Source organism: Streptopelia decaocto, assembly GCF_964273445.1.
Source record: "Streptopelia decaocto genome assembly, chromosome: 7".
NCBI classification, from domain to species: domain Eukaryota; kingdom Metazoa; phylum Chordata; class Aves; order Columbiformes; family Columbidae; genus Streptopelia; species Streptopelia decaocto.
The window spans coordinates 42153656-42179500 of NC_138661.1; the positions used below are offsets into that span (position 1 = coordinate 42153656).

At 49.8% G+C, this 25845-nt stretch overlaps 1 protein-coding gene across 7 annotated transcripts in view; it reads right to left on the minus strand.

Moving 5' to 3' along the window:
* Window positions 1-12108: 12108 nt before the first annotated feature.
* AMBRA1 (autophagy and beclin 1 regulator 1) overlaps window positions 12109-25845 on the minus strand; it is a 134016-nt gene continuing 120279 nt past the window's right edge. For all 7 annotated transcript variants that reach the window (XM_082058666.1, XM_082058669.1, XM_082058668.1 and 4 more), the window contains 3 exons: window positions 23946-24038; window positions 22230-22423; window positions 12109-13702 (listed from right to left, as the gene is read on the minus strand). In XM_082058666.1, the coding sequence (XP_081914792.1) occupies window positions 13212-13702; window positions 22230-22423; window positions 23946-24038 (778 nt within the window). In that variant the 3' untranslated portion in view covers window positions 12109-13211. The remainder of the gene's footprint in view (window positions 13703-22229; window positions 22424-23945; window positions 24039-25845) is intronic.

Sequence of the window (25845 nt, forward strand, 5' to 3'; positions counted from 1 at the left end):
TGACTAATACAGAAAGTCATTCTCCCACATCCGAGTAGTGCACACCCGTGCAATTCACACCAGTCTGTGAGCACCCTTGACATGCCAGGGGACCACCAGACACCCGCGCTCTCAGCTTTATCATGAACATCGGTGCCTTGACTCGTATGAGGGGGTACAGCAGGCAAAACATTTGACTTCATCTGACCTGATGTTAGCCCTTGGAAAGTTGATTGTTGGGCACTGCCAGTTGCTCAAGCTCATCAGAAGTAGGAGGGCAACCTGCGGCTTCCGGGGAGGCACAGGGAGCCAGCACCTCTGGCGAGAGTTAAACACAACAGCCTGACACCCAGCCTGGTGCGCTGCAACCTCTTTAGTCAATAATCATCTGCTTTTTGTGTTTGAAAAGACTGCTACTATTTTAAGGTTGCGCTCAATTTTGTCACATTTGCCGTATAAGCACGACTTTGAATATTTCAACATAATTGTTTTGTTGCAATCCCCATTCTTGCAACTCTTATTTGCTTTCTGTGTAATGGAAGGGGGAAAGTGCTTCTGAATCACTTCCTTTATACCTATTATCCAAAAAAGGCAAAAAAAGAAAGTGGAACTGTAGGCTTTAGCTGTTCCCCTGCCGTTTCCCACGCTGCCAGAGAAGATGGCACATCTCCCTCATGACCGTTGTGCCTGTGGGCAAGGTCTGGTCTGTGTAGCTGGCTGGCGTGTGGTGAAACACCATGCCAGCCCTCGGTTGCCTGCTGCTGGCTGTGCTCCCACAGCCCCTCTCCCAGGCACCGTCCCACACGGCTTCCTGCCTGGCCACCAGGGAAAAAGCGAACAAGGGATCAAGCCCCTTTAACAGATTAGTCTAATTCCTTAATTTTCTAATTCACTGCTTCATTAATTCACTCACCCATGAATTCACTAACTCACGTGTTCATGCTCACAGCAGTTCCCTTGCTGGCGGTGAGTGCTCAGCCTTCCTCCCCGCCATGCTGCAGGGTCCCCAGCATCCTCCTGGGCAGCACGAGAGTCCAGCTGCTGCTGGCTCTGCTCCAAGGGCTTTCAGAGTACCTGACACCTTGGCACCTTCCAGCTCAGGAAGTCGGTCTATACCATTCCCACAGGTTTTGCAGAAGGTGCCAGCAACTCTTGCAGAGCTTCAGGAGACTATGGCTGCAGGAGCAGGTCCGCTAGCCCCCAGGCTACGGAAATCACAGCCATAAACCTAGCAAATCTTCATGGAGCCAAACCCACCCTTGATGCATGGAGCCGCTTGCTGGAGGAGAAACTCATCCCAAGAGATGAGACAAGCCCCAGCCCCACACAGGCACTGAACCACCAGCACAGCTGGCTGCTGGCTTGCCAGGGACATGGAGGCAAATCCCAGCCCCACTGGGGGCTTCCTGCAGGCCCCTGGGCTTCTCCTCCCTGCAGGGCAGGGAGCCGGCATTCCTGCCTGCAGCTCAGTTGCTCTACCATCAAATTTAATTCACCAAGCAGCTTGGTGGAGCCTGCCTTCTCATACACACGCAGTCTAATATTTGCTTTCATGTACCCACTCTTTTAAACACCTCTATTAAAAAGGTGCGTTTCCCTTGGTTTGAGGTAATCGCCAGCGCTGCTGGGGGGCAAAGAACTCTGTGTGTGTGCATCTCACCTCAGGCAGCCCGGCTTAGCCCCCTGTTTGGACAGGATTTGTGCTCCTCATGCATATATTTACCTTGCATAGAGCCCCCATTAATGCTAATGCTACCTACATTCCCCTTCACAGGGAACGAAACCAAGAGGAACACAGTGAGTGTGTAAAAAAACACAGCAGGCAAAAATACAGCCAGCAGTTGCTGTGCTAATAAGGGATTTAGAGCAGGCAGAATGAAGCAGATCCTTTCTTTCCCAAGAAAGATGCTGCTCCTGCCCTGTCACCTCTCTGCACCTGGTAGGGACCTGCCCCCACTGCAGGGCTCGTGCAGGGAAGGGACCCGGCCATCAGTCACTTTCATCCTGCGGGCTGAGTGTGATGACGGGGCGTCCCCCATCATTCACCCCTTCCCCACGTGTGGCTGCCCCCCTCCTCACCCCACTTCCCAGTCTCTTCCAAGGACCCCTGGATGAAGATCTTGTGTCACGTTCCAGCGTGAGCTCACAACGGGTACTGAGCTGCCACATGATGCAGGGATGAAGGCAGCCCACTGCCATTGGGGTCTCCCCTTCACCCGCAGGTCTGTACCCCCCACCCAGCCCCAGAACTCACTGAGGAGACTCAACCATCCCAAGCCAAGACAAAAACCTGGCTGAAGTCTTCTGTTATGGCAAGAGGCCATTTCTCAAGGCAGAGCCATGGACAGAGGAGACTCAAGGCTGCAGGATGCAAGAGCTCTGTTTTTTTGCCAGTCAGCCTAATAACACTGTATTAAATTACAGGCCTGGGTTCAGTTGTGGTTGTAGTTATTTTTTTTTATACGCTGTCTGTTTAGATTTATCAGCATGATTCCTGATACTGCCTTGTCGGGCATCATTACGATAATCTCACTGCTGTGTCTGGCAGGGAATTGGGAAGTGAGCAGGAGGCTGCTGCAGAGCAGGAGGGCAGCGGGTCTGGGGCTGCTTGCAAGGTGCAGTCCTGCAGTTCCAGCACAGCTCACCCAGAGCTGGGGACCCCGGGGAAGGGGGAGGCACGAGGACACAAAGCCCAGCAAGGGGACTCAAAAGTCAAAAAGTCACTGAAAGACACAGCATGGTCAGGGGAGACACGAGGAGGAAGGGAACCAGCCTCTAGTCAGGCTGGTCTCCATCCTTCCAACAATTTCACTGGGAGGAATAGAAACCTCAAGAGAGGCGGAGAGGGTACACAGAAAAACCTGGAGGATCAGTGGAAGCTGGAAACAAGCAACCTCTGTTTTGGCATCGATCCCTCATCTCCCCTTAATTCCCAGTAATTGCATAATTTATTTGAATTAGGATTCTCAGAGCAGAGAGCACAGGAGGAGGAGGGCAGGAGGCTGCCAGCCCAGCTCCATCTGTCCATCCATACATCTGTCTATGCTGCAGCCCCTCTATCCTTGATGGGTGCTCCCTTGGACACGCACACATGCACAGGCAGCCCTCCTTCTCTTCTTCTTCCTCCTCCTCCCCCCTGCAGCCAGGCCAGCTCCCGCTCTGCCCTGGCACTTGCCCCAGCCCCATGCCAGCTCTCAGCTGGCAATTTGGCTGGCGAGCTGCAAAATGCTTCACCCTGGGGAACCAGCACCAAGACCCTAACCCATGGCAGGGGGGATGCCACAGTGCAGTGCTGCAGCTTGCCTTCCTGACAGCCAGAGTGTGGTCTGGCTGAGGAGCTGCCCAGGGCGGGGATGATGGAGGTCTGAGAATTTTTGGGTATGGCATGGAGCAAAGGTGCCCATGGGAGCCCATTAGCCCATGTGGAGCATTCCCCTGCCCACTGGGCAAGGGCTGGGGGAGCTGTGGGCAGGGGATGGCTAATCACATCAGAAAAATACATAAAAGTTCTAACCCAGTCTGGTGTTTTTATTAACAAAAATGAGCCTGCGATAGGACTTAATTTCCAGCCCCTGGGTGATTAGGCTGGAGGACAGAGCTGCAGTGTGGGACACAGCCAGGGCCCAGACAGATGCAGCTGAGGCCAGCAAGGGACCGTGAGCCCGTTCCAAGGGGGGAAACAGGCACATGGCTTTGCAACCTGGAGTGCGAGGAGAGGAGCTGTCAACACCTCCAGAGAGCAAATGCTTCCAGCTGCCTTGCTGGAGAAAGGGTGCTAACAGCCACTGTCACTCAGGTGGCATCTGGCTGAGGTCACTGCAGGAGGGGGAAGTTTCAGACCCCAGCTCACAGCACCCCTCTCCAAATGCTCTGGTTGTACCTTTGCCAGCTGCGGCTTTGTGCAGGTACTTGGCTGAGCCACCCTTATCCACTCCTCCAGTCTCCCTTTGTGCATCTGCCCAGGCAGTCGCTCATGCCCGTGCTGCTCTCCTCCTGGCTCCCACGGTGTGCCAGCATCTCCCACGTGCTGCTGTGGAGTGGGGTGGCAGGCACTCCTGTAACACCGCAAAAAAACAGCCAGGTTCCCTTCTCGGTACTTTAAGTTGGGAAAATCTATTTTAATAGATTTTCAGAGTTACCTGAATGAGAGCAGCACATTTTGAGGGCAGATTTTCTATGGAGGGATGCTGTGCTCTGATGAGCTGAATTAATTCACACCCAGTTGAATACCTCACCCTAAATGGGTATTATCACTGAAATTAAAAAATTCTTAGTGATAGTGTTTCCAAAGAGGAAAGTAAGTCTGATTTTTTTTGAGATCACACCTGCTTTATTTATTTATTTATTCCACCTGTTCAGGGACTGACACCCCATCTGGGAACCCCCCAGCATCCATGTCACAGGGGACAGGACCTCTCCTGCCTCGACAGTGGGGCAGGAGCACATCACCCTTGTGGGTGATGGTGTGGGAGGACCCTTGCAGCACACAGAGCCCGTCCAGAGACCACAGAGCAGAGCAAAGCAGCACTTAACAAAATCCCCCCAAAGAGCTAAAGACACAGGCAGGAAGGAGCAACCCCTTGGGTGCACAAATGGTCAGCACCAAACCAGTGAGGCTGTGAGCCGGGGACAGGGGGGTTGGCAAGACAGATCCTGTGCTCCTGCAGGGGCCCAAAGGGCTTTTCCAGATGTATCCTAAAGGACAGGACCTGTTGCATCCACATCCATCCCTACAGCAGTAGCTGCCAATCCCCTGGGGGGACCCAACCAGCACCAGCCCACAGACTCCATGCAAATGTTCCCCAGGTTCCTCCTTACCCCCTGGGGGCTGGGTCACCCTCCCCGTGCTGCCAGACTCCAGAGCAGGTCCCTCCATCCATCTCGTCCTCAATGAATTGAGGCAGACATGCCACCAGTCCAGCCAAAGCATTACCACCAGCCTTGAGCTGGGATGCTTCAAATAGCTGTGCACTGCGATACAAATTGTACTTTGATGAGTTCCATTAGGCCATCTGGATGGCCTTAAACAGCCTTGATGAAGATGGAGCAGGGGCTGCTCAAGGCGGGAAGAATCTCAGCAGTTTCAAGGCTGTTTGCTGCTCATTAAGCTAATATTTGTGCAGGCAGTGGGGCTGGGGCCGGCAGTGTTACGGCGGATCCATGCAGAGTGGGTCTGCATGAGGGTAATGCTTTGGATGGCTGACATGTCCCCTCCACATGGCATGGGCAGGACACACGTGCTGGCAGCCCGGCTTTGCTCTCTGCCAGCAGAGCCTGTGAATCTGCACCACCCTGGTGCCTCCCCGTGGATGGATCCAAGCCCCAGCCCCAGTGAGCATCATTTCCAGACCATCCCGCTCCCATCAGTCCCAATAGTTGCGTGGGAGGCAGCGCTTCTAGGAAGGAAAGCCCATGCATGCTGATGAGCATAAGATTCATAACACCCTGAGGGGGTTGAAAAAAAGAGCAGGAGAAGGTTACTAGAGAAAATCACGGGGAGCGGGAGAAGGGCCAAGGGGCAGCGAAGGCAGCAGGGGACAGGAGCCTCGAGAAGCCTGAGGGGAGGAGATGCCACATCCTGCTGAGCACACAGCGAGGGCATCTGCAGAGCAAGCACAGGCTGACACAGCACTGAGGCAGGGACCAGCACGGAACCTGGATGGACATTTCACACGCTGGTAGTTTACTGACTGCTGGTGTCCCCGAGCTGGTTCTTTTGTGGGAGTCCCAGTAGGGCTTTAGCCAAGCTATTCTGCAAGCTTGATTTCCAAACTAACTTTTAGACAATGAGCTCAGCCCCTCCACAGGACGGGACTCACCAGTGCTGCTTGTCCCGCTGGGACCTTGGCCACTAGGACCTTCTCCTGGTCGCCTGCGGTACACAGCCCCATCTCACTGCTGAGACCTACATTCTGCATCCCCATTGCACTTAGCTGCATTAAACCCACAGAGAGCTGTATAGGGCTAATTTTCGATCAGGCTGTCAGGAAGTATTATGTCAAATACCTTACAGGAGCCTAAGCATATTATGCCGACACAGCTACCTTTATCAACTAAATCTGAGGTCTCATCAAAAAAACAATGCTGGGTTTAGCCATCCTCAGCGCTTCCAGAGAAAACCCATCTCTGAGGCTTCTCCTGGGTCACTGCACTTCCAGTGCTGCCGACCACTCAGCCCCGGGGCTGCAGTTCTGTGGGGAGCAGCCCAAGCCCCTGTACCAAGAGCTTGTGCCACCACAGAGGAGTTCATGTGACTGAAATGAAGGGTCCCTGGAGTCCTTACTCCTACCCTGTGAGCAGCCATGGGTGGAGCTGGGTGGGAAAGGCTTGGTGTGGGGCAGCACCTTGCACTGGGTTACTGCTGCTTTGTGCTCAGCTCTCCTCCTCCTCCTCGCAGACTGCACCCCATGGCCCAGGCACTCCCTGTGCATTACAAAAGCACCTTGTCCTTCCCAGCGCCACTTGTCATTGCAGTTCATACCAGGTCCGAACAGCCTAAAAGCCGCTGTTTTGTGGCTGTTCTCAGCCCCCCTCAGCAATGCAGCAGGACCAGCCTCAATCCCTCCCTAAGTAATTGTTTTAATTAGCTTTTGTTCTGATGTAGGTGATTAGCAGGGGGCTGCTGGCAGGGCTTCCTGGAGAACTTTTGCAGTGGGCAGACAGACAAGTGCAGTCCTCCATACTATTGTAGCACTACACACTTTAAAATCAGCATCCCTGGTCACTGCCAGTCAGTCTTCATTAACATCTCTGAGCCTTCTTCAATTCTGCCTGTGGTCAAAGCAGGATTGAGCCTGAAGTACCTGCCCAGGTGCGGAGCACAGGCGGGGGACCCTGTGGGTAAATGCCCACCTTGGTGGGGCTATGGCCCTGCCCAGGAGCAGTGAGCAAATCCAGAGATAATGACCCACAGCCATGTTGCTCTGGGGAGGTTTGACAAGGACCCTGAGGAAGCAGAGGAGCTGGGTCTGGACACAAGCCAGCAAAGCATGACAGAGGCCAGCAAAGGGCTCTGGCTTTCAGCAGTGCCTGATCAGCAGCCAGCAACCACCACCCTGATAACAGGAACTCACTCATCCCCCCCTTCAGAGTCTGCCGCGAAAACAAATAATCTGCAAATTAAAGTTTCCCCGCGATGGGGTGGCAGTGCCCTGCGCTGCGCCGGAGGAGGGACTGAAGCCCATCTGCCATCAGAGCCAGCCCTTGATCCTATCGGAATATTACTGTATTATTGAGCTGGGGATTGAGAGACGGGCTTTAATAGCTATGATGGTATCAGAGTTCCAGCATTACACTCCAGGAAGGGCCACAGCTTCACATGCTTTCACTGCTCTAAGGCAGAAATTGCATGCCACAAAATTCTTGAGGATGAAACTATTTTCCTCTCTGCATCAAATTAACACAGGTTCATACAGGAAAGCTGTCAGTGCGGGGCAGAAGCCTGTGTTTGCTGAGCACCAGCCTTTCAAACAACTCAGAATAGCACCCTTGCCCTTGGGCACCTGCACCTTTGTTCAGAGGTGCAGGCTCATGGGAGAGCCCCAGCAGCACAGGGCTGCTCTTGGGGGAGCCTGGGCACCCTCCTCTCTGCCTGGAAACCACCCCAGCTTAACACACAGCAGTGAGCCCTGGAGAGCACAAGCCCCATGGCCATGCTTGTGCCAGGCCCATTGCACATTAGGAACTGTCAGCAGAACCCTAATTTCTCCCTTTGCCCGCTTCTCTCTTCCCAATTTATCCACAACAGAGCAGCTACAAAGTCCTCCATAACCTTCCTGGTCTCCATTCAAGACTTCCCTCTCCCCAGCAGCTGCAAAGAGCAGCGCAGACACGAGGACAGCAGTCACTGTGTGTGCCAAGTGATGCTCCATGTGACAGGCACCTAATCTGGAGCTCTGCTCGTCTGCCGTTCGTGTGGCACAGAGAAAAGGTCTGGGGAAAGCTGTAGGAGCAGTGTACCCATGGCACGCATGTGGGTGGAATATTGGCCTGGACATGTAACTGAGCCTAAGAAAGGACCAAGCCTAAATTACCATGACATCTCATGTTTTTACACAGCTTGTATTGTTTGCTATTTACCCCAGCCTCTTTAAAGCTGGGAGTTAGGAGCTCAGAGTGTGAAGGTGGAGGGCCAGGGAGCCTCGGGTGTTTCCTGAGGTTGGAAAGAGCAGGGACTCCAGAGTCCAACTCCACCAGCCAAGCTGGATGCAAGGACAGAAAGAGAAATCTCAGCAGCTGCCAAAATCCATGTACCAGCCCAGAGCTCACCGTCCTGCCAGCCAGAGCTGACACGAAGGCTCAGTGGGGCAGCAGAGCCCAGCTGCAGCTCTCCACACACCTGCTGGCCCTGTTTCAGGAACAGGTCCTCCTGTAGATCTTGGTGCCTGGCTGCCTCTTCCATCTCCCATTGCTCACACCTTGCCTGTCGTACCAGGTCACTGGAGCTCTGCCCATGCTGCCCTTGGGCCCCCAAGTCCCTCCCCAGTGGCACCACCGAGCTGGAGGAGCCTGGCCCAAATTGGCAGGCAAGAACTCTGGCACAGAGGGTGGATGCTTGGAGGCCTCCTGCCTGGGAGGGAACTGATGCCCAGTGCCGGTGTTCCCAGGGAGGACAGCTTGGTCCCCGCCAGCTCCCACCCGTGCTGCACGCCAGCAACAACCATTTGAAAGGCAAAACAACCAGGAGCTGAGGGAGGTGACCGAGAACAGACGAGAGGCATTTCTGTTCCAGACACTGCAGGGGAACAAATCCTCGTGCTCGCTGGAGTGCGCCGAGCGGGCTGTAACCAGCCTCCTGCCTATTAACCGCAGTGGGATCCAGGCGGCGGCAGCAGGGCAGGGAGGAGAGAGGCCTCTGCTCCCGGGGGTGAGGAGAAAGGGGTGCCAACGTTAATTGGCTTGCAGAGGGTGGCAGCTGGAAACGAAAGGCTGCCGTTTCCCCCGGCACCCTTGTGTGCCGAGGGCCCCCTCCACGCAGAGCAGGCAGTGGCATGATATTTACGTGCTGCATACCAAGATCCCAATTAGAGGTGGATGGCTCACATGCTGCACGCTTTAATTAATTTGCCTTTTGCTGCTGGAGAACAGCTTCTCTGACAGATTGGGACCAGGCAGAGAGGGCAGCCGCTCCCCCGCTAGCAGCCTGAGCAGCAGGCAGAGGGGTTGGCTATGGGGCTCAGCTTCAGCACCAGTAACATGGGGGGAACGCAACTCCCCATGCACCCAGCTGTGACCTGGTCCCTGTCCTCTCCATGCCACCTCACACAACTCCTGGCTGCCATGCAGAGCTGGGGTCCCAGCACCACCTAGCTATAGGGTCACCCCACAGATATCCCATGCTGGCTACACGGCCCTATAAGGGATTTCTAGGGGGAATCAAACAGAGCTGCTTGAGATGGAACAACAGGCCAGCAACGGAGACGGGGTGGAAAAGGCAGGACACAGAGGGACAGCTGGGTCTCATGGCTTTGCTGTACCAGGGCTTTAGCAATCCCCCGTGGGATCCCAGGTCTCCCCTCTGGGCGCTGCTCATCAGCTGGTTTGGTTCCAGGCCCAGGGCTGCTGGAGCATTCACTGGCTGCACTGGTGCCCGTGCAGATTAGGGATTCCTAAGAACACCCCCTTCCAGCACAGCAGCTCCAACCATTACCTTTACCCCTTGCCCCAGGCTTCTGGCACCTTCTGTCTTCCTAACTAACCTAAATAATCTTGTGTCTTTAGCTGTTCCCCTCCTCTTTCAGCTCATTAGGGCTTTTAAAGAACACTGGCTCCCGAACCTGACCAACCCACCATTAACCTCTTTCCACACCAAGAACTGGCTGTTACTTTTGACTCCAGTTCCCACCTCAAACAGCTTCCATCTCCAGAAGGACTCTACCCCTCAACCCTTAAGTTGACAAAGTTTCTTTAATAGCCTCTTGTGAGGGACTTTTATCAAAAGCCTTTTGAAAGCTAAATAAAAATCTCTGCACTGAATTTCTTCTTTTCCTAGGATTTTATTAGCACATTTAAAGGTTCCTGACAGGCTAAGGCTGAGAAAAGCTTTTGGTTTTTAAGATTATTTCCTGTTCTTAAGCAGCATAGCTCTCATTTTGCCTCTTAAATGCATGGTGCTGCTTTGGTTTCCTCAGGTAGCTATGTTGAATTTGGACATTTTTCCTGGCAGGGTGTTTGCCTCAGCGCTGTGTTATCACATCACAGTGAGCAGGTAAGTGGTGAGGTTTGGGGAAGGAGCCCCGTGCTGCTGCTGCTGTGCTCGCCCCGGTGACGGGCGATCCCACCGCCTCCTGCCCTCCCATCAGTGTGTGGATTCAGGGGTGTTGCTTGAGGGAACAGGTCAGCTCAGCCCGGCCCAGACCAGCCAAGGAAGACTGCTGGGCCAGAACAACATCGTCCAAGGCAGAGAGTTCTGTTCCATAAGAAGCATGGAAGGCATAAGAAATAAACCGTATTGGGTGGTGAGGAAAGTGAGCCCATGGCGTAAGTGTGCTCACTTTTCCCTCCCATGTCCCCTTTTCCCACTCATCTCCCTCCCTCCCTCAGGCCTTAACCAGGGGCATAGACTGAGCTTAGCAGATTCTAAGTCTGAAAGTAAAGAAAAAGTGTAGTGCTCTCTATATACAAGCCCACCACTGAAAGCACCCACCCTGCCCACTGTTCCTGCTTAAACCCTGCATGAACCGGCACCAGGCTGCATTTGTGACCAACCTTTGGCCCAGAGCTACAGAGCAGGTTAGGAGAAACATCAAAGCTGCCTGCTCTGATCAGGCTCCAACCTTACCTTACCTGGAAGAGCTTCCCCTACAAGTCTCAAATGAAATGCTGTTTCAGAGCTTCAGAGATGTCCTGAGTCGGTCAAGGACAGCAGCTGTGGTTTACTCCTGCTCCCGCTGGAGCTCACTACCTGCTCTACCACTGTCTCCCATGGACCACATCCTCAGCAGTGCAGGCTTCAGGCCCCTGCACAGCAGCCCAGCCAGAGGGCCCAGCAATGGTGCATGCCAGGTCTTGAGAATCTGCCAACACTAGAGTGAGGCATTCCAGAAGACCTTTCTCCAACTGCAATGGAAATGTTTCTGTAGGTATCTTGGCTCTGGCTATGGAAATGGACATCTGTAAATGTTCTGCAACACAGCTACCAAGAATGGGCCTCAAGACTCTTCCAGGAATTGCACAGGGAGAGGGAAGAGGAGATACCAGGCTGAGCTGAAACAGAAGCAGTTTTTTTCCAGGCTCTGTTTTTGTTTTCAAGCAGTGCAGTAAACAGCTCTCTGCCCAAGTCTTCAGCTGAGACATAGCTCCTCCAGCTCCCGAGTGCCAGCACATCCTCAGGCCACCCCACACTGAGGCAATACAGGGATGCATGAAACCTTCCTCACCACACAAGGGAATCCCGTTTTTCAGGCCTCTCTTCTGTCAGATGAGGGATGTGGTTGGCTTAGGGCAGGTTTTAGAGCCTCATTAACACTCTGCAATGAGGCCTGGCAGCAGCTGATTTGATTTAAGGTTCATTTCCAGGCTGTGATTTAAGAGAAGATTTGCTTAATGTTCTCTAACAGACTCTTCCCGACTGGGAACTTGAGTGCTTCCTAATGACAGCCTTATTTATTGTAATGTCTCTGCAGCGCAGATCTAGCAGAGCTGGGCAGGAGCGCAGCAGGTGTTCAGGCAGCAGGGGCAGCATCCCTCCCCGCAGTGGTACCGCTGGGGCTGGCGTTCCTTCACCCAAACAGCCGGACACTGCACTCCTTCGCTGCTCTGAGGGGTCAGCAAGACAGACCACTCCCTGTTTGCCTTAGACAGTGCTGCATCTCTACACACCTTTTTAAGCAGGACAGGAGAAGCCCTCCCCCTTCTCCCTGCTGCAGTACCTGAATGATGGAAAACGGCAGAAGGGCCTGCTCATCTCCAGGCTGGCTAAAAGGCAACTGGCAATCAGGACTCCCAGACGTTCCTCCCTGCCTCCCAGTTTTGGGCTTCCAACTCAAAGGGTGAGCCTGCTTTCCTCCTGGGAACGGGGTGGTCATCATTTGACATTTGTAAGCTACCTTGAGCTTCTGAGCTGGCTGTACCTATCCCAAGTCTGAATACAGAGACAACCATCACACAAATGAAGACAGTAGGTCAAACAAGGGTTTGTCATATTTTAATGACATTGATCTTTGGTGTTTCCCTCGTTAGCACTCACGCTTTCCCTGTCCTTCCTCTACAAGCCTGCTAGGGATGGAGAGTTACAAACGAAAAGGAAAATCACATTTGAGACTAAAAACAAAGTATCAGAGCCTTGATTTCTCCACTAGAAACTACATGTACAAGGTCAAGATTTCACATGCAACACCTTACATCACAGACCCATACCTCACACCCTGGCCTGGAGCTGGAAGACATTCCCTGCCCACTACCAAGGAGGTGCAGCTCAGTCCTGGCACCACAAAACCATTGGGATGGCTCATACACGTTAATATTGGCACAGCTTAGAACATTCTTGTGTGACCTGCATTCTGATTAGACAGCAGTAGCCCTTGTCCCTCTATCTGTCCACACAGCAGTTCTGCCTAGGTTCCTGCCAAGTACTAAACTAACTCTCTAAAAAGGAAAGATCTCCACCTGTGAGCAGATCCTGAGCTGTGCAGGTTTTGGCAAAGCCCAGCTCTTCCCAGAAAAGACCACAGAGCAGGCAGGACAGGTCTCAGAACACCACGCTCTGGGGGCAGCAATGCTGTGATACAGAGTGGGACTGTGGCCTGCAAGACTCGTCCACTCCAGCAGTGGAGCTGGAGTATCACGCCTAGGTTTGCCTGGTAGGACTGCCTGTCTCCAGAAGGATGCTGTAGCCCCCTTCCCTTTCTCCACTCTACCGATCAGACCCTGGGCATAAAAGGGCAGGAAAGAAAGAACAGCAGCTTTACAAAGGACGACACTGACAAAATTGCAGGGTTACGGCTGAGCTCAGGGGATCCCACAGGGCTTCAAAATCTGCATGATGTGCAGCCAGTATGGTTTGCATTCCTGATAACTTTTCATCAGCGGTAACATTGGAAGTTAAGTATGCTTTCTTCCCCACGGCTTCCCTTGCAGTTCTTATCCCTTCCCACTCACCAAGGACAGAGAAGCCCACTGAACCACCAGACCCTGTCAGAGCCACACATCCCTACTCTTCCAGCTCCTGGCCAGCTGTGAGGTACAGGTCTCTGCTGAGCAGTACAAGGGTAGCACCAACACACAACCCATCTCTACCTGTTCCGTGACTCCCCACTGGTGCTGTCATTACTATAGAAGTTGGTACTGTCAGGAAGATGGTTATTATTAGTTAGGTCACTGTATTCAATTGGTCCCTCAGTGTCCATGGAGGACTGGGCCTGCTCTGGCAGCTCCAGATCACCAGCGCTTTGTCCTTCACTCCTGCCAGGGGCTGTCCGCGGGCTCAGGCTGTGCTCTGACAGCTGTAAAGACTCTGAAAGGATCCGTCCCTCCAGCTCAGCTGCCAGCTGCTGTGAGGTTGACTGCTGTGCTGACGTACCCTCAGCTCCGGCGGACTCTGCACCAGTCTGAGAGCTGCGGTGGATCCGGTGTCTCACAATGATGTGGTTGCCAAAGCCACCCATGGACGCCATGGTGGTGCTCTGCTCCCGCTGGACCACGGCAGTCATGCCGCCTTCTGCCATCAGCCTTTGGATCCTAGTCAGGGCATTCTCCCCACTGGCTCCATATTCTGGACCTTCACCTGCAAGACAAAGCAGAAGCAAGTTTGGTGCACAAGGCAGACTACAACAGAAAGAGAAAGCACGCTGGGTAGATGCATCACACAATGAGCATGTGCTGGGACTGAAGATAGATTTTGTTCCAGATGGAGCCAAACATTTTATATCTGTAATTTCCAGTAAAGTGCCAGACAAAGGCACTGAACTCTTATCAAGAAAATCTTGGCCATTCCCACAGGGATCCCTCACAGACTTGCATGCCCAAGCCTTGGAGAAGCAGCTCTTATCTAACAATACAGGTTGCGAAAAAAGAAGAGTCAAAGAGGCAGTGTGTTTTCTCACAGCTGCAGAGACAGCCCAGCCAGTCTCATAGAAGCAGGAAGAAAAACTTCACTTTGCACTGCAATAAACCAAGCATTTCACCGTGGTGTTAAAGAGTTCTGTGGTCTTTCCTACTTGACCTGTTTGAGGACACCCCAGGCAGACGACATGATGGGAACCTCCTCAATAACAGGGAGGACACGGCCTGCTGACCAAGAGCAGACAGCAGCTTCGGAGCACGGTCTGTGCTTCCACATCACCTACGACTGAGGAAAGATCAAGTACATAGCCCCTGCTCCCATTGAATGATATCTTTTGAGGAATGCAAAGAACATGTCTTAAGATCCAGAGTCTTCCCTTCATAGCCAGGCCACATTGAGCTCTGAGAGAACCATCATCGGATGCCTTGATTGCTGAAGATTACTTTTGAAGAACAAAACCTCGCATAGTCCACATAGGAGATTAAATCCCAAAGCAGGAAGATCCAGCCCAGTTTTGTTTCCCAGCATCCTTCTTTTGCTACAAAACTTACCCAGACTGTTTGAGGAAAACAATCTGTAACCATAAACTGCTAAAACCATTCCACAGTGGGATCCTGATGATTCTTATTAAAGAGATAAATCTCACTCCCAGCTCCATGAAGCTATCACAGTGCTTATTAGAGGAGAGGAGAAAGCCATGAGCTCTCCTGGCACCGAGGAAATGAACACAAATGTCAGCAAGGCTAGATGTAGTCAGGAGTTAAAACACAATAAAAAACAAAATGCCATACTGACTAGGAAGACAAAAGCGCTTGGGGCTGTGGAGTGGAGTTCATGTGTCCAACATGGGAGCTGGGGTGTTCAGCACAGTCTACACCATGCTACTATAGAGGTTATTTTTAAAAAAAGATAGTTAAAGCTGTTAACCTGTTATGCAGTCAGTCAGCGACAGCACATTCCCTTTCCTCATGGGCTCAGTGGTACTTGCATCATACAACACCAGCTTCCTCCACCACAGGGTACAGCTAATTTCATCTTCAAGCAAGCCTGCTGACATACTGCCCTGCTGCAGAAACATTGTGGACATTTAGGGCAAATTTAATTCTCACAGGTAGGATAAGTCCCTTTCTGCTAGGAATGTAGTAAGCCTGCTATATCCACTTTGCATATAGCAATTACATAGGTCCTTAGACCATCAGTGAGACCAGAGAGACACCAGTGACCTCATGAGAATCTGGAGCAGAACCTAGAGGAGTGAGCAAGAACACCCACTCCTGGGCAGAGCCTGACCCACAATTAGCAGAGAAATCCTGTTCAGGATGTGGCTGATGCATGGACTAGGAACCTGCCTGACCAGCACAAAGACCAAGAACAGACAGAAGCAGCCATCATACTGGAAACTTCATTGTGAAAAAACATGCACACCAGGGGATATTGAAGCATTAATCATGAACAGAGGCAAGCAGAAGGTTTGAAAAGCATGGGTTTGGATTCAGTCATTGCGTCCTTTTGAGGGCACAGTCATAGCACTTTGTTACGAACCATCTGGCCAGGCCAGAGAGGAAGCTTGAGAAAGCCAAGATGTGCAACCCGGCTCAGAGACGCGCCAGCCAGCCATCCCTGCACAAGTCCTGAAACAGCAAGTACTGCGCTCTTGACAGATCACTTACAGAAGCATTGGAACAGCAAATTAGCAAGGATCCCCAGCCGGTGCTCCTCAGCATTACAAACATGTGCTTCACCAGAGGAGTCCCTGCAGGCAGTGCACACCACAGCACTCCCTGCTCTTCCCTGCCCCTTGATTACCATGTGCCATGGCTGAATTTCCAGCTGCTTCCTCCAAAAACAGGCAAGGGCTTGATGCCACAGCAGAAATCAGCAAGACACGAGCCTTCAGATTCCAAGCACAGAGATACAGCAGTGTTGGAAATTCCAGAAAGACAGCCTGTCAAGGGCCAGAAGTGATCACCACCATTCAAGCAGCCAACAAGCACTTCTGCTTTGGGATATTGTCCTCCCCTTTTCCCCTGTCAGGTTCTGCCAAGGACCTGGGCTGACTGGTTCAGAGCAAAGCTTCCTGCACCATTTGCCTGGAGCTGAGGTACAGCACAGATTCACATACAGCCCATTTCTACTGCCTGGTGACTCCCACACACGTTCTTTCACCAGGCTGCCAATGCAGTCTATGTTAGTGCAAGTGAAGTAAGTTAACTTCCATTTGGTGGAGGTTCAGAACGTGCACACAGGCACTCTAAACAAGAGCAATGCCATAAACCACACACCTTGTGTCACTCTAAGTTTGAACCTGCAGCTGTGCAAACTCCATTCCTTGCTGCATCAGATGAACAAAAGCAGGACAGAGAGAAACCCCATCCTGGTGACACTTTTCTCAGATTCCAAGTGGTTTATGCATATCCAGAGCATGAACATGAGCTTGTGCAGGAGGAATATGCCAAGTGACAGCACATCTAATCCTCCATACAGAGAAGACAATTCCTCTTCTCTCATTTTATGCTCAAAACTACATTCTGATCTCCTAGGCCATGTAAAATCTTTTATCCTAAGCTCACATTCTTCTAAGTCCACCTTCTAGGGTCAGGAAAATAATAAAAAAACCCCCACCCTCACAGAGCACTACAGACAAAATCCAGAAAACTGAGCTAACCACCTCTAGCTACAGAGTGTGAAACATCAGTGAAGGCCTAACACCTGCCAAATTGTCCCACACCTGGGCTGTCCCTGTGTCAGAATCCATCACAGAGCAGGAAACGATCTTGAGACAGAGTGTTCATCCTTTTCTGGACAGGGACACACAAGTTCTGTACCTGACAGACAAAGAAGCATCACCCAAGGTTCCCTTGAACAATACAAGTATTAATGTTGTGTCCACAGTGCTGTCCCTATCAGACCTTTTCTACTCTAACTGAAGTGACCTTTCCAGACATCCAAAACCCCATCTATCCCAAACACAGACACAAAACATTACTCTTGAGAGTAATTATCCCAAAGACCAGGGGCTTTCTGTCATTCTAGCTGACAGGCTCCAACATTTAACGAAATACTCCCTAGCTGATGCATCTGTCTTTAGCAGTCCCCTGGGTGCTCCTCCAGCAAGACAAGAGTTTGACACAGAAGACTATGAAGGCAAAATATCTGACAAACTTTCAGTGGAGGCGGGCATGACACAGGAGCATTTCCACTCCTAAATGAAGTGGTCTCTGAAGTACCTATGGGGAGTTCAACTTGCATATCTCTGTGCATGGATGGCACCCACCTGATAAAGTGCAAAGCTCACAAAAGCAAGGAGGAGATCAGGCTCCTGTGTGGCTGTGCACTATACTGACATCCCTCTTTATTTTCCCCCTATTTTCAGCTTATCTCTTTCTAAAACCAGCAGTCATTAGTAGCCATGCTTGCAACCAAAGCTTCAAAATTAGAACTAAGTGTAAGCACTGCAGAGATGCCCAAGTCTTCAGAGAACATAGAATAATAGCTCTGAGGTGTGAGCTGACCCACTAATTCAGATGCTCAAAGATAAAAATATCAGCATTTTAAAATGAATTCACTCCTTGCACAGGAATAGGAAAGGCAGGGTCACAGCACAGCATAACCAGCTATGAATAATCACATCTTCCTTGGTGCCAGAAGAAATACTACCAGTTACTTTTCTCCCCAACCAAGCTCAGAAGCATGTTCATGCTTCCTTTCTGAGATAGCTAATCCAAACAATTCCGCAGAACGCTGAAAACACACTGCTGCTTTGACTTGTAACAAATTTCTTAGCAATCCTCTCACTTTGGTGATTTGTATGAGTGAAACTTCTTTTTGTAATGAGAGTTTAAAAGTACCCCCCATAATTTAATCCCAAGGGGACCAGGTACTTGCAGCCGCTCACATTGTTAAGGTTTGCGTAGTACATGCTTCTAGAACCTGATTCTATTTTTTAGGTAGTGCTTTTCAGAGGGTTTTAAAGAGAAATTGAAATTTTCAGTTCTATAGGACATATGATGCACATTTTACAGATGGATGGGCTGATGAAAGGCTAAGGGATCTACCCATGTTTCTACTTGGAAAATGAGAGGCAGATCTGGAAGCTGATCCCTGGTGTCCTGGTTCCCATTTCCACAATAATCACACAAAAGTCACATCACATCTGACAACAGCATTGCAAGAATGTGTTCAGCTAATGTAAAACAACAGGTTTCTTTTTAGTATTCATGAGACTCGGCTGGGGACAGGGCATTCCTGCCCATGCAGCCCCCAACACATGTTCCTAAGGTCTCAGATTAATTAAGTTACACTACAAGCAGGCTCGCTGACTCTGCTCAGAAGTGCTCCTTAGGCATCCTCAGGATACTTTGCTTATATCAGGGAAGTTTCGCTTGCATGTGCTGTCTTTTCACTACTAACAGTTTGAGTGGACTGGATCCCACAAACCCAAACCTTCATCTTGGAACTCTCTTCCCTCTCAAAAGTATCCTTTGCAGCCTCTGAGAGCAGTTGGACATGATGGGAACTTGTACTGGCTGGTGAGAAATGCTTCAACCAAATAGGTTAAAAACTGTATAGGGCACAACAGCAGTCAATCTGTTGCTCCCCCAGAGACAGGCAAAGTAGCAGTCTGCTGACAGCAAGCCTTCTGATAGCTGGAGTTTCGATAGTTCTGTAGGCCTACATGCACAACGAGCATTGAGCTAGCTGTCTCAATGTTAAGCCCCAAAGACAATGCAGATGATAGGAACTGTAATAACAATTGCCTTTCAGTCATTTCCATCAAGGTGAGGTATTTTTGCTTGGTTGGTTTTGTTTGTTTTTGAGTCTGGAGATTTTTTTCTTCTTAAACAATTGTATTACCCAATAGATGCATTGATATACTGTCAATAGTCGGGATAGCATGGGTGCACAACCAAACAAGTGTCCTGCAGCTCTGCAAAGGGCCCTCAGCCTGCAGCACCTTCGGCACAGTTGCCATCCCTGACAGTTCCTGCCACTCGCACCCTACTCCACAGCTCCAGCAGCCTGAACAAGTGTCAGCCGCAGCCTGACCCACTCTGGACTGGGAATTACAATTTGTAAAGGCTAAAGCTTTGGGCGATTAAATCTCATTAGGAATGTTTGTTGTTTTTTAAGTGAGATTTAATTTGCCAGGTGAATACAGATCCTTCAACCATCATGCCTGCCCATTTGCAAGGGAAAGTGTAGTGTAACTCCCAACAGATTGTTTCTAATTCAGAGTGCCTCTATGTCACAACTCCATCACTATTTCCACTATGTCTGTCAGCTTAAAAGAAAGTAGGAGACAGCTGAAAACACTGGTCTAGGCATTTATTGGTGTCTCCTAGTTTTCTCTCAATTCTAACTTCATTCAGTTTATGTGTAGCTTGGGAGCAGAGTTCACAAGGCAGCTATCAGGCGCTGCAAAACAAAAAGATACAGACATTAGAGGGATTCACTTCTAATAAAGTCATCATATACTCAATTCCTCCAAAGGAGGTAGAAAGATAATCAGAACAGCAAAGTCCCCGCAGAGCTTTGCATGAGAAAAGGAAACTATTTATACCCACACAGAGCTTAATTAGATTTCTGATGCAATTCTGCATACTTTTTCTTTTTTTTTTTTTTTTTTTTTTTCTGTACAGTAAGCACGTATCTGCAAGAAATGCCCTAAGCCAGAACTCCCTTCAACAGCAGGGCTGACAGGACACTGGACAGAAACCCAATCTTGGGGGTAGCACTGGCCTTTTTTTTTTTTTCTTGAAGCATTCAGGTTTGGGGGTTTTTGTGTGGTGTTTTTTTTTTCCCCTTGTGATGAGGTGATAACTAAACCACTTGCCTTTATATTACTCAGAATCACATTTGATTTATCCATTCTACCGCTGATAATACTGCTAAGCTTTTACGTAGTGATTTACATCTTCAAAGCCCCACACAAAACACTAATTAATCTCCACAGCCCCTGGTGTACTGTACTATAGGCAGATTTATTCCAATTTGGTAGATGATTAATACTTTGCCCTAGGTCACACACCAAGTTAGTGGTAGCACATTTTTTCCTTCCTTTTCCCCTGTCATGTCCCTGACATCTAAATCCTGCTATTAGGAAATGCTGTTTCCCTTCCAACAGGCAAAGAGTTACGGTAGATACAGTGGGCAAATTATCCATCAGAAAAGCAGCACAGAATCTAATCTAGCCTGCCTGAACATGCTGGATGAGCATCACAAGAGTCCATGATGCTGGAAAAACAGCCATCTCAATGTCACAAGCAGAGCAGCAGGGCTCAAGTGTAATGTGAAGCATGAAGACTCTTGGATGAATAAGACCACTGATGCCACAAGTCCCTGGCTAACTGGCTGAGGTGTTAGTAACAGCAGCTGAAAATTTGTCTTTCTGCTTCAGTATAGGCCCTTGTACTATTTCTCTGTCATGGACTGGCTTTTTTTGATTCTACACGCTCCTCATAGTTAATGTCTTGACAGCTCCCTGTTTTGAGCAGCTCTTGCACCTTTGCACAGGATTTTCCACTGAGAATGAAACTGGCACAAGAAATGATCAGCTACAGGGTAAGAGTGCTTGGCCCACCTCCAGCGCCTGCATCTGCACTCAAATAACTCCTTTATTCTAAAGATCCTTACGTAGGAAACAAGACTGTGACAGCCCATTTTGCAGGTGAGGCCACTTGCAAGGGAACATGTGATAAGGCAGTGTCTGAGGCAGAAATCACACCAGATGTGGAATCTGCCAATCTTCTTCAAAGCAAGAAAGGGAGACAAAGAGAAATCTCTGTCCTAGGGTTGTTATCTACACTCATTTTCTTCCAAATGCTACATGTTTTGCTCCTTTGTAGAGATACCCCACCCAAGGCACTGGTAAAGGACAACCCTTCCCCATCTCATTAATGGTCTAATTAAAAACCATGATCTAGACCTGAAAAATTGAAAGGTTAATTAGAAAGAATGAGATAACAAAACCTTCATATGACTGCAGAACAGAAGCAGAGAGAAGCAGCACTGGAGAACTCCCCTGGCTGTTACAGAGCAAAGACGATCACTAAGCCTGCAGCATCAGCCATCATGGCCTTGATGCAAGAAGGTCCCACACTGTACCCTGTGCTCAGTCTGCACACCACATCCAGTGGAAGAACCAGTTCCCACAAGTTCAGCTTCTGTCCAGACATCTCACGTTCCAGCCTTATTCACACGGCCTCAACTGTACTAACCTTCCAGAGAGGTTAATCCCAGCTCTGCTGAGATAAGCAGATGGGAAACCACACAGGTCAGGAATGTGCCACTTAACTTTGAACACAAGAGCAGAGATCAGAGAAACACAAAGCCTTATCACATATGCTGGATGCTGCACAGTAGAAACGGTGCAATAGTCGCATGCCAAAAAGCATCTTGCAGAACGACACAGCACAAGCAAGCACACAGGCACAAACGGGCATGTCATGGAATGCTTTCCAAAGCCAAGTGGGTTCATCGTGACCCAACACCCTCAAAACTGCCTCCTTGAACTTCTCTAGCTTTCCTACGTATATGCTGTCCGACTTCTTCCTAGCAAGCCTTCAGAGTTGGATTCAAGCACAATGCTATGGCATAGAGATGGAAAACCTGGGCAAAAATCACCATGCTTTCAAAAGATCAGTGGTCTTTTATCAGACAGGAATCTTTTAGCAGACCTGTTTCCAGCTCTTTACATGCAGACTGGAAAATACTAGAGGAGTTTTTGAATACCTGAGCTAGATACTCATCACAGCCAATATCTATCAGCCTAAACACAATACCAGAATATTGCTTTGTGATAAATGAGTTACAGTATTTTCATTTGTATCTAGATGCTAAGCTTCTGAAGCCTGCACAGGTTTTAGATGCAGAAGTTGAAGAACCAAGCTAAGCTCACACAGAGGAAAAAAGAATAATTCTTAGCAGTCTGTAGCCATACTGCTGGTTAGAGTTCAGGGGATTTGTGAGGAGTGATGCTGGTACAACTGGTGCTAAAAAGACAAAATGACCAGGAGAAGAGCTCATTTTGCCCTCTGAAAGCCTGTGAAAAAGACAACTCCTCTACTCATCCGGACAGAGATTTGCTCTCATGATCATCTTGGCCTGGCTACAGGCAAATTAGGCTGGAGAAGTCTATGCTGAAGAGATTCAGGGATGTTCAAAATCATTGACAGGATGTGGAACCTATGTGGAAGCTCCTCACTCACCAGGTAGGCTCTGTCAAATAAATCATTGCTTGAGCTCCTACCTTCCCCAGTCCCTGCAGAGGCGGATTCCTGCTCCTGTACCTCCCTCTCTGTCTGAGTCTCGGCATTCTGCAGCTGAGGCGCCAAGGTCTGGGTACCCTGTGAAGTCACAGAGGTGGGGGGGTTTCGGGGTTGCAGGCCTATGGCATTCATCAGGCCCATGTCCCTGTCTGTCCTCCATGTGGCTCTGCTGGTTCTGAAAAGAGAGAAAAACAAATAAGACCAGGAGCATTGGAGGCAATTGTGACCTGTACTTATTTACACACACACAGACACCCCTCTCCAGCCTCAGCTGGATGGTCTCTTGAGTTTTAAGCCAATAGAGTCTTAAAGTCCACTCACCCTTCCACAGAAGCAGCATGTCTGACAGGCATAGACAAATACCCCCGCAACATCACTAAGCCTGCAGAAAAACTCTTGACGTCACTGAGTTGAGCAGGGAACACGACACGCAGCACAGGACCACAAGCACACACACAACCTCCCTCTGCATGCTGGCAGGGTGTTTTTAATGCCCAAAGACGCAGCCTGCATCCCTTCCCTCCTCTGAACCTCCTGTTTTGTCGGCATCACACATGAATGCGCTCCAGCAGGCATTTCTGCCTGTTCCGGTCGGACAACACACATTCTCTGTTCTCCAAAGCGAACAACAGGAACTGCCTCAAGGCTCATTAGCTTCTTCTCAGAATCAGCTGAAGTGTACGATACCACAAGAGCTGAATCTTGACAATGCTTGGATGCTCTTTCCAAAACTGACCTCTGGCTCAAAGTGCTGGGAACGGTAAAGAGATTCTAGGAAGATTGCCTCTTTCACAACCTTTTTTCATAAGGTTTTGAAACCTGCCACACTTATGTTTCTCTCTCTTTGAGCTATTTCATTCTTGCGCAGTACTTCTGCCTTCAAGCTGCTCCTAAGCCCATCATGCAAGGCTGTGACATGTGCTGTCAAAAAACGCAAGTAGTGGCAATGTCTACTCACGTGGCAAAATAAAGAATCTCTGTTGCTTATTTTTCACCCTCAATCAGACCAAGACTGTAGGACAGCAGCGACATTGCCCCGTACACCAGCTCATAACTTCCTCGGGATCATGGAGCTCCCAATTGAGAAACATGACTGCCAGCACCATCTTGCTGACAACAGCTGGCGTAAGAAGTACTCTGCACTGAGACAAGAAGCAAGGGACTGCAGTATCACCCTCACGTTTAGAGTAACTAATGTGTGCGTCACCAGACGGACTGGATGAAGCAGCCAACAGGGCTGTCAAGGGATTTTGATTTATTTTTAGAGTTTATTGCTGAGAAACAACTGTCCCATGGCCAAAACCAAAAGGGATGAAAATCAGTCACCAGGACTGTCCACTGGATTTGCACCTATCTCTGTGAAAACCCCTGTTCTTCAATTACCCTCCAAAGGCCATTTACTTTGCATGGTGTTTCTGATGCGTCAAGCCCCACATGCTCCTCCTGCAGCTTGCTTGTGGACGTTATTGAGGCCACAGATGACACACGTACTTCACGATCACCGGCAGCACTTTTGTGCACTGAATGTCACCTGCTGGAAGGAGGCCAGGTGGCCCAACTAGGCAGTGTCAGAGGTAGAAAAAATAGCATAATTAAGGCTACCAGTGCTAAGGGAACAAAGAAGAAGTAGTGCTGTCAGATGTTACAAAAGCAGTAGAAAGGGTCAGGTCTCTTTAACCTGCACCCAGGAGACTTACCCAGGCCGCTCAGTGCTCCTGCTGCTGGAATGCACAGTGAAGATGTTCTCATTCAGCTGGTCCCAGTGGTACTCAACTCCAGAGTTTAAGGCCCTTGAAACACCAAAGAAGGGAAGAATATGAGCATGACAGCACCATTCCAACCAGCGCACATTATGTCCCCACAACACGAAGGACAGTGTTGATTTCTGCCCTACAGAAACTGCAGATCTAGCTCAGTTCACATTTCATTAAAAGGGCTCATCGACATAAACAGCCTTGCAAACCTGGAGCACTGTATTACCCAGATTGCTCTGGAATATTCCATTCATTTCAATTCAATATTAGTACTGAGGCACAACAACAGGAGCAGAGAGATTTTCAGGAAATGAAGACATACAACTGTGTGTATAAAATCAGGTTACCCTAACTCCAAGTGACTAAACAAAGAATTGGAATGGGAAGGCCAATTCTCTCTGTGGTGCCTGCCAGCATTTCCTGCACTAGGTAATGCTAAGTAAAACACTGCTTTTATTTGACATTTAGTTTCTTCACAAATGGTTCTCGTTCTACCTATAAATAAATAAACCTCTATACAGCCCTCTCACTGACAGTTACTGTGGAGTAAGGGCAGATGTAGAGGATATTTTAATAACTTTCCACAAAAGAGTTTGTACTGGGTCAACTACGTGTGTGCCCGAAAAGACCGAAACTTGAATTTTACAGCTAATGCTACTAAGTTTGACAGAGCAGCCAATGCTCTGGCAACCTTTCACAGGGCATTTCCCAGAAAGATACACGGAGCCAGGGCTGGCTGATCACTTCACAGGAACAGGCAAGGTTAACAGTGTATGGTTAATCATCACATCATTGCTGAAGACTGCAGACAGTCACAGAAACTAAACCACCATGCTGTAAGGGCATCTCCCACTATTTCTAAGGCCCAACAGCTCTTCGACTGGAAGAGGATAAGAGCAAATCCAGTTCACCCTGTGCCATACAGAAATGTCAGAGGACAGGCACATGCTCTGCAGTCCAAGGCAGCATGGAGATCTCCCACCTGCTCCCGTGTCCCACCTCCAGAGGCACTCCAGGCTGCTTTACCATGGAAGAGACTTGCTGTACAATGTTTTGCCAGGCAATGCTGACATACCAGCTCCCTGTCAGCTGGCCTGGGGGTTTTTGAGGAGTTCTGTGTACCACCACATGGCTGCTGGACTGCAGATTTGCCCTGATGGTGTTGGGTGAAGAGTTAACAGTGCTGCGCAGTGGTCAACACAAGGCAAGGGAAAACAACAACAACAGGTCCTGTGCAGGCAGAAGGGAATTGCATCTGAAGAGCTGGACTTGCACCACAGCGCACATGCTGTCTCAGAGCATGAACTAAGGGTAGTCCCACAATCTGAAGGAAGGATTCAGGGCAAGTAGTTGGCAGCTGGTTATGGCTCCAGCACAAACACGGTGTTTTTTGTATACGTAAAAGCTGCTGTCCCTGTAATGAGATGCCTCAGCAGAACTGGCAAGAACCTCAGCTTGTAGGAGGCTGCAGGTCAGATGTGCTACAATGGGAGAGCTGTGTGTGCGGGGGGCCTGGGGCTGCTGAGGGACAGACCCCAGGTCAGGACCAAGTGTGAAAAGTGGAGAAAATTAGGTCAGCAAAACCATGTACAGAGTCTACAGGAAATAATCAATCATCACTTTTTTTTTTTCCTTTTTTTTTTTGTGCTGAGCTAGCCCTGCACTGCATTATATCCCACGAAAACAGCTGTCAGGGAGATGCTGAATTACAAAGGCTTCAGAGTTTATTGACAGATGGTAACCTGTCACTAAAACTATGCCAGTCCTTCTGGCTGCTCCATCCCCCGCATAATATATTGACACTTAGCTGCCACACTCTGCTGTCTGTAGAGCAGCAGTCTCC